Below are 15,568 nucleotides of genomic sequence, written 5' to 3' on the forward strand. Positions count from 1 at the left end.
GGCAAGAGCACATGAATTGTGAACACGCTGTCTTTGTGGCAAGGGCTAACCTATGGAAGTTCTTATGAAGGTCACATTGCTTTAACCTCAGTTCAAATGTTCATGCAAAGTTCAAAGTTGATGTCTGCTTGCTGTCGCTTGACTCTAAATTATCCATGATAGGCATTACTGTGAGAGTGACTGGTTGTGGATACGTGCCCTGTGGTTGTCTGGTGACTAGTCCAGGGTGTACCATGTCTCTTTCCCAGCTGGGATAGGTTCCAACTGATCCTAATGAGATCAGGGGCGACAGAAAATGTATAAATGGAAATGATCATATATACCAGATTTTGTATTTCCATGTGTTGTAATCTATATTTATCAATATTATATATTAATTTTTAAATAATAGCGGTATAACTGAAAATAAAAGTTAAATTTGGGGATAATGCACTGAGCCTAAAAAAACAAGTCATTTTCAAATGAGTCTTTACTCTGGCATGTGAACAGCTTTACTTAATAATACACTAATGATAAATATTTTGCTTATTAACATTACAGCCAAGATTATCGCTGGTGTTCAAGTGTACAAAGTGTATAGTATAGTACAGCGTACTACTATGGTGTAGTGCACTGTAATGTACTGTACTTTAAAGTCATCTGAAAAATGCGGAATGTGCTTTTACCTGCAATTTTGTGTAACCTGACTGTCCCCCCAGCTGGCCAACCGGCACAAAACCTGGCCCCGCCCTTTTCCGTTTTTACATGAGAGCTGATTGGCTTGCGCCCGGTGACGTTTCCCAGGCGGGCGGGCCAGAGCGGTAGCAGTTTATTAACCGGAACGAGGAGAGGAAGTCAGAGCAAATTAAACAGCAGTCAGTTACTCATCTTCCTCCTGTTGTGTCATCGGGATTATTTTTGCCTCCTGTCCGATGCTGTGACATATTTTATTACCATGCTCAGTTCTACCTGACACCCCATCACTTTTGTTGTGTCCCTAGACAGTTGATTTAAACTTTGTTTAACGATGCTAAACGCTGCGAAGATTGACAACAAGAGCGCAATGGTGGCAAATATCCACACCAGGATAAGATCGGATCCCTTCGCGGCCAATTACGAGCTGGCAGGCAAAGAACTGGGCCGGTAAGTGCTGTTTTTGGCTTCCTTGTTTGTTTGTATCTAGTGAGCCGTAAGCCTCCAATGGAACGCGTCCCACGGCGCTTTGGAAACTAAAGTGATTGTGTTAATCGTATTAGTTCGTTTGCGTCAGGCACGTGTGAGTGAGAAGCGTGTGGATTGCCAGTTTGGCAAAAAGACTGTTTTGGAATTATTGTGCAGAAAGGATCCTTCATGAACTCTTGTGCAAAAAGATCAATTTGGAATTCCTGAAAGAGGAAAAAAAAATAATTCTAAGATATGTGGGAATTTCCACATTTGGCACTAGTAAAAATTGTGTTATCTCAAAGCAAACAAATATGGGACATTGTACGTTGATATTATTTTGGAAGCCATTTGTGCAGCATTGATATGTTGAAGTCAATCCATCTTTCCTCTCTTGGCGAGAGGCGGACTGGCCACCACAAAATTGAGGGGCACATAAAGACAAACAAGCATTCACACTTAGATATCTAAGGACAATTTGGGTTTGGGGTCATGTTTATGTTTTTGAAACGTGGGAGAAAGCATACCATGCAACCATAGGGAGAAAATTCCAGTTACACACACTCCAAAAGATCTGAGCTGAAAATTGAACACAGAACTGAGAAGCAGACAGGCTGGCTGTGTTGAAGTCATTCTTTTGGTATAAAGTTTTTACAAGGGGACACTTCTATACACTAACATTATACTCCCTTCTTCCATTTGTGGGTACTTGGCACTCAGTTTGAATAGACTTGGTCACCCTGCTAATTTGACACTACAATCATGATTCTGGTTCTAGATTGCACTCGCTGACTCATACCATGATGAGGTGTTTAATATTTTTGCCCCACTTACGCATGGAGCCAAATAAAAGCATAAGCAAATAAGCAAAGGCTAAATCAAGCAATAAGGGGACATCCATGCAGCTAGACATGCTGGGATAACCCGGGACAGCAGCCAGGCAGGACCTGTGTGTCTGTGTTGTGTTGGGGGGCTTGTAAAGTTTTTGACAGAGCAGCAGGAGCGTCCCCCCATCTCTTTTGTCACTGCGACATCAGCTTAAAATCGGCCCTTGTAAATCGCATTAAGTGCATAGAGTGTGTACTGTATATATAACTTTGCATTCCTGCAGATTTGATCTCTAGTTTGTACACATAGAAGTGGGATGTTGAGCATATTAGAGCATGTTTGCGGCCGGATATGAAACACTACTCCATCAGCTCCTTTATCATTGTCATGAAGAGAACATTGTGGGAGCCTCTGTGCAGGAACAGGAACACGGGCATGCGTACATGCACGTTTTTGTCATTTGTCATGGCGCAAAAGTCGCAGGAAGTCCATTTCACAAGAATAATGACGAATGGTGATGTGGTCACTTTGCCATTGTGTTGGTCAATTGTTGCTAGGTCTCTTAAGTGTGAGGAGGTGTGAGGGCTTGATTGGATTAATGTGTAAATCCTCGTTTCATCGTAGGGCTGAATGATATTGGGAAAAGATCTAATTATGATTTTTATGGCAGATATTGCAATTTCCTTCTAATCAAGCTTCACTGCAATTTTCACTCAGTACATTAACATTACAAACATGACAAAAACAATTACATCATCCCATAATTACTTTTATGTTGAGCTGCTAGTCGTTAGCTGCTGATGAGCCGTCGACTTCCACCATTGCCAATAGCAATTTGGATATTTCTCTCTATGACGTTTCACTCCGCTTTCTCCGATGTCAACCTCGCCATGAGCCTCCCCTGCCTGTAGGACGTTTTTACAGCTTTACTGCCATCTTGCTGCTCTTTGTTATCAAGCCAGCTGGCCATTGACTATAGCTAGCTACTCCTGTGCTAGCATCTTGGAGCAAAAAAAAAAAAAAAATATATATATATATATATATATATATATATATATATATATATATATTAGGGGTGTTAAAAAAATCGATTCAGCGATATATCGCGATACTACATCGCGCGATTCTCGAATCGATTCAATAAGAATCGATTTTTTTTATTTTTTATTTTTTATTTTTTTTTTTATTTTTTTTTTAGGATTCACACCTTGAGCATGGAAGAATGTTATATGAACGGCACATTAAGCCTTAATATTTTTATTTTAATGCTGTTCAAATGTGAAACAGATTGCAAACTGTTTGTGTACAGTGGCTCACGGTTATAAGCCTCAAGTTTTAGATAAATATATTCATACAAATCTTACAGTGTACATGTACAAATTTACTGATAGTATTTTTCTAAATTTGAATGGAAAAAAATCGCAACAATCGACTTATAAATTCGTATCGGGATTAATCGGTATCGAATCGTGGCCATTCGTATCGGGATTAATCGGTATCGAATCGAATCGTGACCTGTGAATCGTGATACGAATCGAATCGTCAGGTACTAGGCAATTCACACCCCTAATATATATATATATATATATATATATATATATATATATATATATATATATATATATATATATATATATATATATATATATATATATATAGACTATAGCTAGCTACTGCTGTGCTAGCATCTTTGAGCAAAAAAAAAAAAAAAATATATATATATATATATATATATATATATATATATATATATATATATATATATATTTTTTTTTTTTTTTTTTTTGCTCAAAGATGCTAGCACAGGAGTAGCTAGCTATAGTATATATATATATATATATATATATATATATATATATATATATATATATATATATAGACTATAGCTAGCTACTGCTGTGCTAGCATCTTTGAGCAAAAAAAAAAATATATATATATATATATATATATATATATATACTATAGCTAGCTACTCCTGTGCTAGCATCTTTGAGCAAAAAAAAAAAAATAAATATATATATATATATATATATATATATACGCAGCTAGGTGTTTTTCAGCGAATAATTTATGTTCGACAGAAGAACTGGCATGAGCTTGCAGGTGATTCATGACTCATCAGGGGTTTACTGTAGCATTTTTGGTGAAGTGCTGTCACACGCATAACCCCCCCAACCCGGCCCCACCGCCCCCCCAACATGAATGTGTTTTGGTCTAACAGCCCCTTTGGACGCTAGCCATGTTTGGTAACCTTTGACTCCTCTTTGAAAAGACCCCCACTCTGCGCCCTCTGCGGCCATTGATCACTTCTTTTCATCATGCATGTAGTTCCCCAGCCCACATGGTGCTCCTTCTCCATGGGGCTAATTAACTTGAGAAAAGTCTCTGACGGAGGTTTTGCCTTTTTACATTCTTTACACAATGACCCAGAGGCTCTGGACAATGAACAAGGAGGCTGGATTTGGTTCGACAGTGTGGGAATGTTCAGGGGAAAATGAGCAGCACTACGCTGACTGGAGCCTTTCAGGTACATTGTGGTCGCTTTCAAAACATGATGGCTGCAGCTAAACGTCGAGCCAATGACCCCCTCCCCAACTCAGCCCTTGCCTCCGGCCTTATCAGGTGGGTGGTCCCGCGGTCTGTGCTACCAACTGGTTAGCTTTTTGTACGACTGTCACGGCCTCTCGTGGAGGCGTCAACATGCGTCCATTTGTCCATGTTGCTGTCAGCTGTGTTTAAAAAGAAGAAGGAAGGGAGGAGGGGGGTTCATTATCTGCTGAGGAGAGCATCGTAACCTTTGACTAATGAACATGTGAACCCCCAGGACTTTTAGGCAGTCTCATTTATTATCCGTAAGTGGGTCCTCTGTTTCTGACGGGACTGATAAACAAGTATTGTCGTGTAATATTTCTGTTTATTATAACTAGCAGTTTATTTCCAATTTAAATTCAAATTCAGATTACTTTGCTGCCATTGATGCAGGACCGTGTAAACTAAGGAGCCCCTGTTCTCATTTCATTGCTGTTTGTTAGTTTTGCAGCGTTGCCATTTAAAAAGCATGTCAGCATTTTATGTACATGTGAGGCGCTGGTCTACAATGAAAACGTTAACAACAACAACAACAAGAGTAAATTATCCCCAGTACTAGAATAAAGTGTAATTGCACATCCACTACAGTAGATGGCAGTGGTGCTTTTATTAGTAGAGAGTGTAGAGTATTAGCTTCTCTGTATAAGTGTACCATATTTTCCGCACTATGAGGCGCACCGCATTATAAGGCCCACCTTCAATGAATTACATATTTTACAAATTTTTCCATATATAAGGCGCTACAGTAGAGGCTGGGGTTACGTTATGCATCCATTAGATGGTGCTGCGCTAAAGGGAATGTCAACAAAACAGTCAGATAGGTCAGTCAAACTTTATTAATAGATTACAAACCAGCTTTCTGACAACTCCAAAATGAATAAACAGCTGTTTTATTATTTTCTCTGAGGTAAAGTATTAGCGTTAGCTAGGGATCCAAGATGGCGAGATCTTCTGCACATGGATTGTGCAGGGTCACCGATAGCGTCTTGACAGCGAGACCTCCATCCATCCATCCATTTTCTTGACCGCTTATTCCTCACAAGGGTCGCGGGGGCTGCTGGCGCCTATCTCAGCTGGCTCTGGGCAGTAGGCGGGGGACACCCTGGACTGGTTGCCAACCAATCGCAGGACAGCGAGACCTGTTGCGGCTCAATACTGGTCCATATATAAGGCGCACTGGATTATAAGGCGCATGGTCAGCTTTTGAAAAAATTGAAGGCTTTTAGGTGCGCCTTATAGTACGGAAAATACTGTACTTAAAACAATTCTTGACAAACTATACTATATATATAGTTGGGGGGGGGGGGGGGCTTTAATGTTATATTGGCTTGACTTGTCGCAGTGTTGTGAATCCTCAGCTGCCTGTGCTTCCACTGGTCAGATCTTCCAAGCAAGGGGGAAAAAAAAAAAAGAGGCCTGCTGAGTGTCTAATGGCATTTCCTGTGCACATATTTGAGCTCAATAGCGGCATCTGTGCTGTCCAATGAAATCACTTGGGCTTTTTTTTTTTTCTGTGTGTGTGGCACGTTCGCCCTATTCAATGCATCCTGTCTGTATTTATTTATTTATTTTTAAATGGTTGTCATTTAAAATGCACAGTAAATGGCTGTGTGTGTGTGTCCAGGGGAAAGTTTGCGGTGGTGAAGAAGTGCACGGAGAAGGCCACAGGCAAGCCGTACGCCGCCAAGTTCCTGCGCAAGCGGCGGAAGGGCCAGGACTGCCGCGTGGACATCCTCAACGAGATCGCCGTGCTGGAGCTGGCCAAGTGCAACCCGTACGTGGTGGCCCTGCACGAGGTCTACGAGACGGCCACCGAGATTGTCCTGGTGCTGGAATGGTAAGACCGGCGTCCAAAAAATGAAAAGCTCGTAGTGTGAATGGGCCCTCACGTGGGCTGTGAGCTTGAGCCGAGCTGAAATTGGGTTAGAAAGGATTTGCTTGTCATTTACAAAGCCTGAAGAATCCAAGGAATGATTACTGCATCGACGGCTTAAAGCCACATTTGACTTACATGCAAAAATTGGAGATACAGCAGCTAAATGATGGCAGGGAACTCGCCTCAATTCACAACAAGCAGCAGTTTGACAGACTGCACGATTTGGCAAAGAAGTGAAATCCGTTCATCTGCTTCAAAATGTAGCGCTTAGACCATCATCAACATGTGGTTCCAGTAAGTTTAAGTGTGAGAGGAATTACTCTGTAAAATACCTTTCAACGCTCACAGGAAATTGAAACATACTCGTAAACAACCTCGTGGTTTGAAATGTTATAGTCTCGTTGCGGCTTTGCTGCTATGCTACGCCGACTGTTCTAACTAAGTGCAAAAGCGGGAAGTAGCACCGCAGGTCACCCTACAGCACCATATTAAGTCAAGTTTGCATTTGGTGACACAGAGTCGCACAATGTAGTCTCACTTTTTGTTTTTTTTCCATTTCCTGTACGAGGCAGTAAGCAAAGCTGCTAAAAGTAGCGCGCCGGCCGCCAAACACGCACGCACACACGCTCTCACACATATTTCTCATAGCCGCAGCCACATCCGCAGCCTTGCCTGTGATATAGACGCTAGTTTCTCAGCGCTTCACGTGCAGCTGCAGCCAGTAGCCTACCACAGAACCCGCCTTTGCTTACTGCAAAATGACTAGTCTGGGCAAAGTCGGCATGAAAAGTCAGATCTGAACTTTAAAAAGATTAGTTATAGACGACTGGCCTGATTCACGTCCAACCGCAAAGACAAAACTGGAAAGAGTGCCGTTGCTGATGTCACTTTGTGAGGGGGAAAGCAAGCTCCCATTTTTGAAGGGTAAGGGTCAGTCTCAACTGTTCTAGTTGCACCTTTCCTGTCTAAACTTTAGTCCAGTAATCTGTTTTCAACTTGTTCCATCCACCGTCACTCTCATCGGGAGCAAAAATCTCTCTTGACGCACCCTATCATCACCATAGGATAATCAATCTGGCTGAACTTTAAGATGTCAGATAATTTGGCCTTTAGCGGTTTTTGAAATGCTTCAATTGAATGATCAATAGTGTCATAGGGGCTTGTGAAGTTATGTAAGTGACCAACTTACCCAAGTATTTTGCCCATTTTCTTTTGAAAAACATTTCACAACATTTCCCGTTTTAAACCTTGGTGTGTTAACTGCCGCATGACATAATCCCCAAAAGAAAAAAGCAGCCACAACTAAATTAATTCAAGCTTAAGCCGTTTTAGGTTTTCCCTGGCTCAGACACAACTCAAACGTTATCTTTTAATTTCCTGTTTTCATTTATTTACATTACGTTTTTTTTATTTTATTTTTTTAAATATGCTTTTCCAACCTCACATTGTCTAAACTGGCCTGCAGCTCTGATGACTTCACCGGTCTTTTTTTTTTTTTTTTTTTTTTTTTTAAATTGGACAGCAACCTGGAGGTCCAAAAACTTATTGGACCGGACAAGACAACTCCTGAAGACTCACTCAACAGAAGGTTAACTCGCTATAACCCCGAGACATTTCCCCCCCCCCATCATGTTTAATAGCCACTTACTTGGAGATTTAAGACTGATCTGACCTCATCCATTCATCCATGTGGTCGACTGCGGGCTTTATTCTGGCTGCTTGCTGTAGAGGAGGAACATCTGAAGTCGTGAGAGCGTTTGTTCTCGAGGAAGGCTCATGGACCAAAAAAAAATGTTCTCTATAAATATAAAGACTTTTAACATCTTAAAAGATTTTATTTTTTTTTTATTTGAAAGACCACACACGAGGCAGTGAAAATTCACATTTAACAAATTCCACACCACAGGATAATCTATCGGGATGCTCATATTTGATCCGATTAAGTGTGAACGCAGACCTAAGATCCATGAAGCGAAACATTCCAAGACAAAAGGTCAAGCTCTCTTTTGTTTTGTGGACAGATGAAAGTACGCCTGATATGTACAATTCCGCTGATGCTATCGGTGGGTTTGGTGGGGGCGGGTGTGGGGGATTTCAAAGATGCGGATCACAACAAGAAGGATCAGATCCTCAAAATCCAGCAAAACATCGGCGCTGTTTTCACAGCTGAGGCCGGTGGAGGGCGCAGCGTCCGGGAGGCCGACACGGTTACGTAACCCCTCGCGACGTTTCCTCCGGACAATAAAAAGCATGTGTAACTGTCGAAATCCTCCACACATGCTTCCAGTTTTTTTGGGTTTGAACGTTGTCAACCTTGATCTACCACAACTTCGCTTTGCACATGTGTAGCGGGCAGGATGAGTTACCCGCAAAAATGTGTCGTTATTTGAAGTGTAATCGCTGGGAAGAGCATGGCGGAGGTTTTTACAGTTCCTTGTTACCAACCTCAACCTTTTAACATCTTTTCTACAAATGTCATCACGAAGGCTAGTTTAATGTTTATCAAGTGATATATATGTATCCAATATGCTTTTCTCAATACGTATCAAATATTTATACATATTTGGAACAGGCCTGACTCCAATATGAAGATGCAGTTCAGAACAGTCTTTTGCCACAGTACAAACTCCACCCATATAACTGCCAACGCACCCCAGTGTATATTTTCTTATCTGAATGTGCTGCCAACTCACCCGTCACAATTAGCCAGTGGGAAATGAAATGGCCACCATTAGCTCAGATATAGACTTGTCAAGCCAAAGTACACAGCGACATGGGCTTATGCAACGCTGAAATAACGTGGGATCGAGTTTCGGTTTGTTGTCCTCAATTACATCGAAAGGACAGGACGGGATGACTTTTGACCCCTTGCAGGAAAGCAAACCAAAAGGAAGTACTAAGTGTTTGTTCAATTTAACAGACAATTTGCAACAAAGCCCTGATTTTGCATGCAAGTCGCAAGCTGTTGTTGTCCATCACAAAGCAATATTAATATAGTATATTGACAAAATAAATTGTACATCTCCAAACTGATTTGTTTTTTAAGTGGCAAAACTAACAAACGGAAATGAAAATGTAATGAAAACAGTCCTCTGTTAACAATGAAGTTCATACGTTATAGGAAAACATCATAGTCAGTCTATCGCGAAACTGCGCTAATGAAAACTAGTTTATTGTGTATCGGTCACAACCCGGAAACCATGTATGTCAGAACCGGCGTAAGACCGAAGACCTCCTGTAGTGCAAAGTCTTCTCCCTGCTCAGTTTTTCCCTCCCTGTTCTTGTGTTCAGTGCCGGCGGCGGCGAGATCTTTGACCAGTGCGTCGCCGACAACGACGACGCCTTCACGGAGAAAGACGTGATCCGGTTGGCCCGGCAGATTCTAATGGGGGTGGCCTTCCTGCATAGGAACAATGTGGTGCATCTGGATCTGAAGGTAAGAGGCCCTAATATGGAACATTACGTGACTATATGGGGCAGACTATTCCCTGGAGATGATGGAAGTATGTAGCGTTATGTAACCCCTGCACGCAGCCTAGTTCCCATGGGGGGGACCGTCTAATAACAGTAGATGAGGTAACAAGGCTATTAGTTGTTTTTAGTTTTTTTTTTTTTGGAAGGGTCATTGTCCTTGAAGTATCGGGTTTCTCTGCCAGAAAACATGTCATCTTGATAAAACTAATCCCTCGTGGGTCATGATCGCGGTGTCAGGCAATTTTGTTCCCAAGCAAATCTGGCGTTAGTCCAAGCCATTGTACACTGCAACTATTTAGCCGGCAAGTCATCGGATGCGACGTCTGACCCATTCTCCCTGATTGGCTTAGCTTAGATCTGAGGCTCAGTCAGATGTCGACTGACGGCGTGGGCTTCCAAATCCTCCAGGGTGCTTTTTCATCTCAAACCAAGCGCCAAATCTCATAACGCTACCGACTTTGGCACTTATGTAACTTCGGTCCTTCCAATCCTGCAGCCGCAGAACATCTTGCTGACCAGCGCCAGGCCCCTGGGCGACATCCGGATTGTGGACTTTGGCCTGTCCAGACGCGTAGACAGTATCAGCGAGGTCCGCGAGATTCTGGGTACTCCGGAGTATGTTGGTGAGTCCAGAAATTACCCTATACAGGAATACGACACATATTTTAGGTTAAACCACCCAAGGAAATATTTTTATTTGAAAATTCATACACAGTGGGGATTATTGTATGTCATTTGTAGCCTATTCACTAGGGGTGTTAAAAAAATTCGATTCGGCAATATATCGTGATACTACATCGCACGATTCTCGAATCGATTCAATAAAAAAAAATAGAATTTTTTTTTTTTTTTTTTTTTTTTTTTTTTTTTTTTTTTTTTTTTTAGCTCAAAATTGTTCATTCGGTAGTCTTACCGATTCAACGTCAGGTGTGTGATTGGCAGTCAGGACTTCTGTCTTGACTCATCCTACTTTGCCTTGTCCTGTCATGTCTTAGGGGCGTTATTCTAGGATCTGAAGTTTATGGGTGCTGACAGTTTTTATGCTAGAGCATAGGGGTGTTAAAAAAAAATCGATTCGGCGATATATCGCGATACTACATCGCGCGATTCTCGAATCGATTCAATAAAAAAAAATCGATTTTTTTTTTTTAAATTTTTTATTTTATTTATTTTTTTTTTTTTAAAGCTCAGAATTGTTCATTCGGTAGTCTTACCGATTCAACGTCTTATCATCATTGCTTTTTTTTTTTTTTTTTTTTTTGTGTGTGAATCGATTTTTAAACTTCCATTTTTAATGGAAAAATATTCAACAAAACGTCTGACTTCGGGTTAGGATTCACACCTTGAGCATGGAAGAATGTTATATGAACGGAACATTAAGCCTTAATATTTTATTTTAATGCTGTTCAAACATGAAACAGATTACAACCTCTATAAGACTGAAATTTCAGATAAATAAATAATACATTTTCATATAAATCTTACACCCTACAAGCTTACTGATTAGTATTTTCTAAATTTGAATGAAAAAAAATCGCAACAATCGACTTATAAATTCGTATCGGGATTAATCGGTATCGAATCGAATCGTGACCTGTGAATCGTGATACGAATCGAATCGTCAGGTACTAGGCAATTCACACCCCTACTATTCACCATTGCCTAATTCAGGTCATTTGTGTTCTAGCACCAGAGATTCTCAGCTATGAACCCATCAGCACTGCTACAGACATGTGGTGAGTGTACAACGTATCTCATCCCCCACCTGACCCCCATGGCTAAAACTGCTACAAAGCTGACAAGTCGTTCGTCTTCTCCCACGGCCAGGAGCATCGGGGTTCTGACCTACGTCATGCTGACCGGCGAGTCGCCCTTCCTGGGTGACGACAAGCAGGAGACGTTCCTCAACATCTCTCAGGTCAGCGTGGAGTATTCGCACGACACCTTCAACGACATCTCGCCGCCGGCCGTCGACTTCATCAAGTCCCTGTTGGTGAAAAACCCCAGGTGAGGTTTACAGAGACGTAATGTAGACATTCAGGATGTGAGTCAGGCCGGAAAAGCCTCTGAAATGAGCGCACGAGGCGAAAATCGCTTTCCTCTTGCGCAAGTTCTGACTTAATTTTGTCGCATTTTTGTTGTGATTACTTCAAAATGGATACATGACTCATTTGGGTCCTGTTACGCATCATCCCTTAACTGAAGAGTCCTGCAAAGAAAAATACAATGCTGAACATTGCATAAGTGTTGAGGTTTTTTTTTTTTCCTCCTCAAACTTTTTACACCAAAAAAAAAAAAATTACATAGCGCTTGAAATACATTAATCATTCACTGCCTTTGACAAGTATACTTGTCAATTGTATTTTTTAGAGCGGTGCTAAATGGGGGCGAATCTGAGCATGCTCCACTGTAAATATCAAACTTGGAAACAACTTTACTGATGCCCAACCACCGGTAGATGACATCATTGCCCCATTTTATAGGAAATAAACACAGTTTCAGAGTCCATGGGAGAAATGGCTGTATTTTGGCAAACCTACATTTTTCTGCTGTCAATTATAAAAGAACGGGACGGGACAAAAAGTAGGGAGTCTATTCTGTTATTTGGTAGATTCGGTTTATATATAATTATTGAATGTAATATCACGTGAGTATTGGAAATGTAAAAATTTTCTATAATGACTGGCAGCGAATGAGTTAAAATACAGTAGCTGTATAGCATAGTAGGCCTAAGTATTTATCATAAACAAGTCTTTAAGTTTTTATTCTGAAAAGTATATGATGTAGCCTGAAAGCCATGGAAACATTCCACACAATTTGAACATGAAAATTGAACATTAAATTTGAACATCAATAGAGCAAAAAAAAAAAAAAAAACTTCTTAAATAAACAAAAATGTATTGCACATAGTCATTAAAAAAAATACCTGAATAAAAGCTAAAAAGTTCCCAAAGATTAAATGCAATTGAGTTTTTGGATTTTAACTGGACACTGCCATGACGTGATTAACTGAGAGAACCCAAATAACTCCAGCAAGCTGTTAAGTGGCTAACACAAACTAAAAATCACCAAATGGTAATCTGTAAGTAGTCACGATGATAAGGTTGTCTGGATCATGTTAGCTAACTTGCTAACGTGCTAACTTAACTTGCGTCCATTTATTGCAGTTGAAAGGAGAGTTTTTTTGGTATCACAATTTGTGGTATTTATGATATAAACTATTTATTTATTTATGACTATGCGGCGAGGCTCAGTCCCTATCACCTGCAGATAGCGGTTTACTACTAGATCAGCTTGGCCTGGTATCCCAACCCCTTTTTTTTTTTTTTTTTTTCCTTCCGTCAAGCATCTCATCATTAATTCAGAAACAAGGTGGTTTTAAAAAGGAATCGCTAATGTGAAGTAGCAGAGAAAGTGAAATTAGTGGATAAAAGCAAGTGTTCGTTACGCTTTATCCTGTCAGCTTTGATGAATTAGCTGGGGATGACTGCAGTTGCATAATCAATGAAAGGGAACATTTTCCGAGTAAAACATTTTTTTTTTTGTTCCATTTTATTAGTGTAAAAAAAAAACATCTCAAAATTTCCACTCATCTGTGATGTTGTTGTGTTCTCAGGAAGAGAGCCACGGCGGAGGAATGCCTAAGCCACCCCTGGCTGATCCCCCACCCCCTCGTGCACCTCCACGCCGCGCGGTCTTCGTCATCCTTGGACGAACCCGACACCAGCGACACCAGCCAGTCCGAGTCGGAGCCCGAGAGCCCGGCGCCGTCCCCGGAGCTGGACCTGATGGGCTCGTACCTGACGTGCCCATGCCAGGGCGAGCTGAAGACGGGCTGCGGCTCGTTCTCCTTCGCCGAGCCCCCCTTCGTCCCTCGGCCCGAAATACAGCAGGAGGTCATCTGCTAAAGGACATACAGACAGACAGACAGACTCGCGCTTTCGAGATGACTGTATGGATTCACTCGGCTAAATGGCGAGGATGAAGAAGACTGCTTCCTCGTTTTAAACCGAATTAGCCGTCCAAACCGGGTTGTTCGCAAGAGGCAACTGAAACTGGTTCTGGACGTCTCATCTGTCAACAATGAGTTTTTTGCTGAAGGAGAAAAACAAAACAAGTTTGGACATTTTACAGTGAGCTAGCGCAAAAGAAGTTAATTTTTATATTGTTTATTTATGTTATATTTGCCTCTAACCGTTTGCCAGAGTCAGCATTCCCACGTTTTCAAAAACAATCTTGAGCACTTTTTTTTTTTTTTTTAAGTTAAAAAAACAAACAAAAAACCTTTAGTTAAAAACAACTTCTTACGCAATCGTACAGCCCTAGCCTACTGTACATTTGGAAAGTGTGCCACGTTGGTGTAGTTACGTTGTTCTTTTGGCCGTTTGCACGAGTCTTTGCACCTTTTTTTTTTTTTTTATATTTTTTTTTTTTTTTTTTTTTTTAACAATTTGTACTTAACTGCAAGAATGCAGCAAGATTTTGAAAATAATTCACAGAGGCTGAAATAGTTGAATGATAACTGATGAAGAGTCATACAATACACAACACTGGTGGGAGCAAGGCGTCACAATGTTGTTGGTGTTTCAACCAATAAACTCAAGACTTTCTCGCCCGTCTGTGTATCCATGTGGTCACATGTCTGGCTTTTTCAATGTTAACTTTTATGTGTTTTCAGTTGTTGTCTCCTTCCGCTTGTGGATTTCAGGCAGTTTTGCACTTGTCCTCGTGGACTTTTTTTTTTTTTTTTTTTTTTTTTTTTTTTGTTTAAAGTTGAATAAATGTTATTGTTGTTGCAAAATGTAAAAAGAAATACATATACATTTTGTATCAAACTTAAGATTGAATCTGTGCATTATTTATAACATCCACTTTGCACTAGAGAAATCAACACGAGAAATAATCCATTAAAAGGCTACAACACACTAGGGGTTGAACAGACTAGTCAACGAGTTGACTTTACCACTGTGCGTCGACATGTGGAGCCAATTGTGCATTTTTGACATCTTTCCTAATAATCTAATTTACTGTACAAAGGACTTTTGACTTGCCAATGTGCAGCTAGGAAAAGATAATCTTGTCAGGCTATATGGAGCAGAATGTGCGGCTGACAAGGTCTTTAAATGTCTGACTAAACGGGTCAGAGAGTACGATGAGATGGTTGTGGATGAGCATATGGCGATTTGCCTTGCATCATGTGCTCCAGCTAGTCTGATCGCCGCCCACTAGTCCTAAATGAGTGATACCAATGTGATTGGTGGAGATGAATAAAGGCCAATAAAGAAGTAAATAATTTAAAATGTAACTAAATAAGACTCTGGTTTCCATTTCTTGAACTGGACTAAAATCAATTGGTCAAAAACTTTTACAATGTCATGTGGTCACAGTAAAGGAACTTTTCAGGTAGATTTATTTTCAAGGAAAACTATTACCAGTACGTAAAACCAGTCGAAATGATTTCAAATTAACTAGATGTTTAGTTTACAAGGTCAATTTAAGTAGAAATCTTTTTCTATCTAAAATTAAAATAAAGTTGTTTATTTGACCAAACCCATTGCCAAACAGAAATAATTATCATGTTTAAGTCACCCCTATCTTATTTTTCCAGAACCAGTTATCCCATTTCTTTGATGTAAACCGCATAACTTAGAACTTCTTGCA

The 15,568-nt window shown here is 40.6% G+C and overlaps 1 protein-coding gene across 1 annotated transcript; it reads left to right on the forward strand.

The window, feature by feature from the left end:
* The first annotated feature begins 814 nt into the window (after positions 1 to 814).
* stk17al (serine/threonine kinase 17a like) lies at positions 815 to 14,742 on the forward strand. The gene is made up of 7 exons (XM_077527001.1): positions 815 to 1,122; positions 6,182 to 6,394; positions 9,725 to 9,869; positions 10,404 to 10,530; positions 11,595 to 11,643; positions 11,735 to 11,914; positions 13,524 to 14,742. Exons 1-7 carry the CDS (start codon positions 1,007 to 1,009, stop codon positions 13,813 to 13,815), a joined length of 1,122 nt encoding a protein of 373 aa, XP_077383127.1. The 5' UTR covers positions 815 to 1,006; the 3' UTR covers positions 13,816 to 14,742.
* Positions 14,743 to 15,568: the final 826 nt, after the last annotated feature.

Source organism: Festucalex cinctus, chromosome 1 (assembly GCF_051991245.1).
Source record: "Festucalex cinctus isolate MCC-2025b chromosome 1, RoL_Fcin_1.0, whole genome shotgun sequence".
NCBI classification, from domain to species: domain Eukaryota; kingdom Metazoa; phylum Chordata; class Actinopteri; order Syngnathiformes; family Syngnathidae; genus Festucalex; species Festucalex cinctus.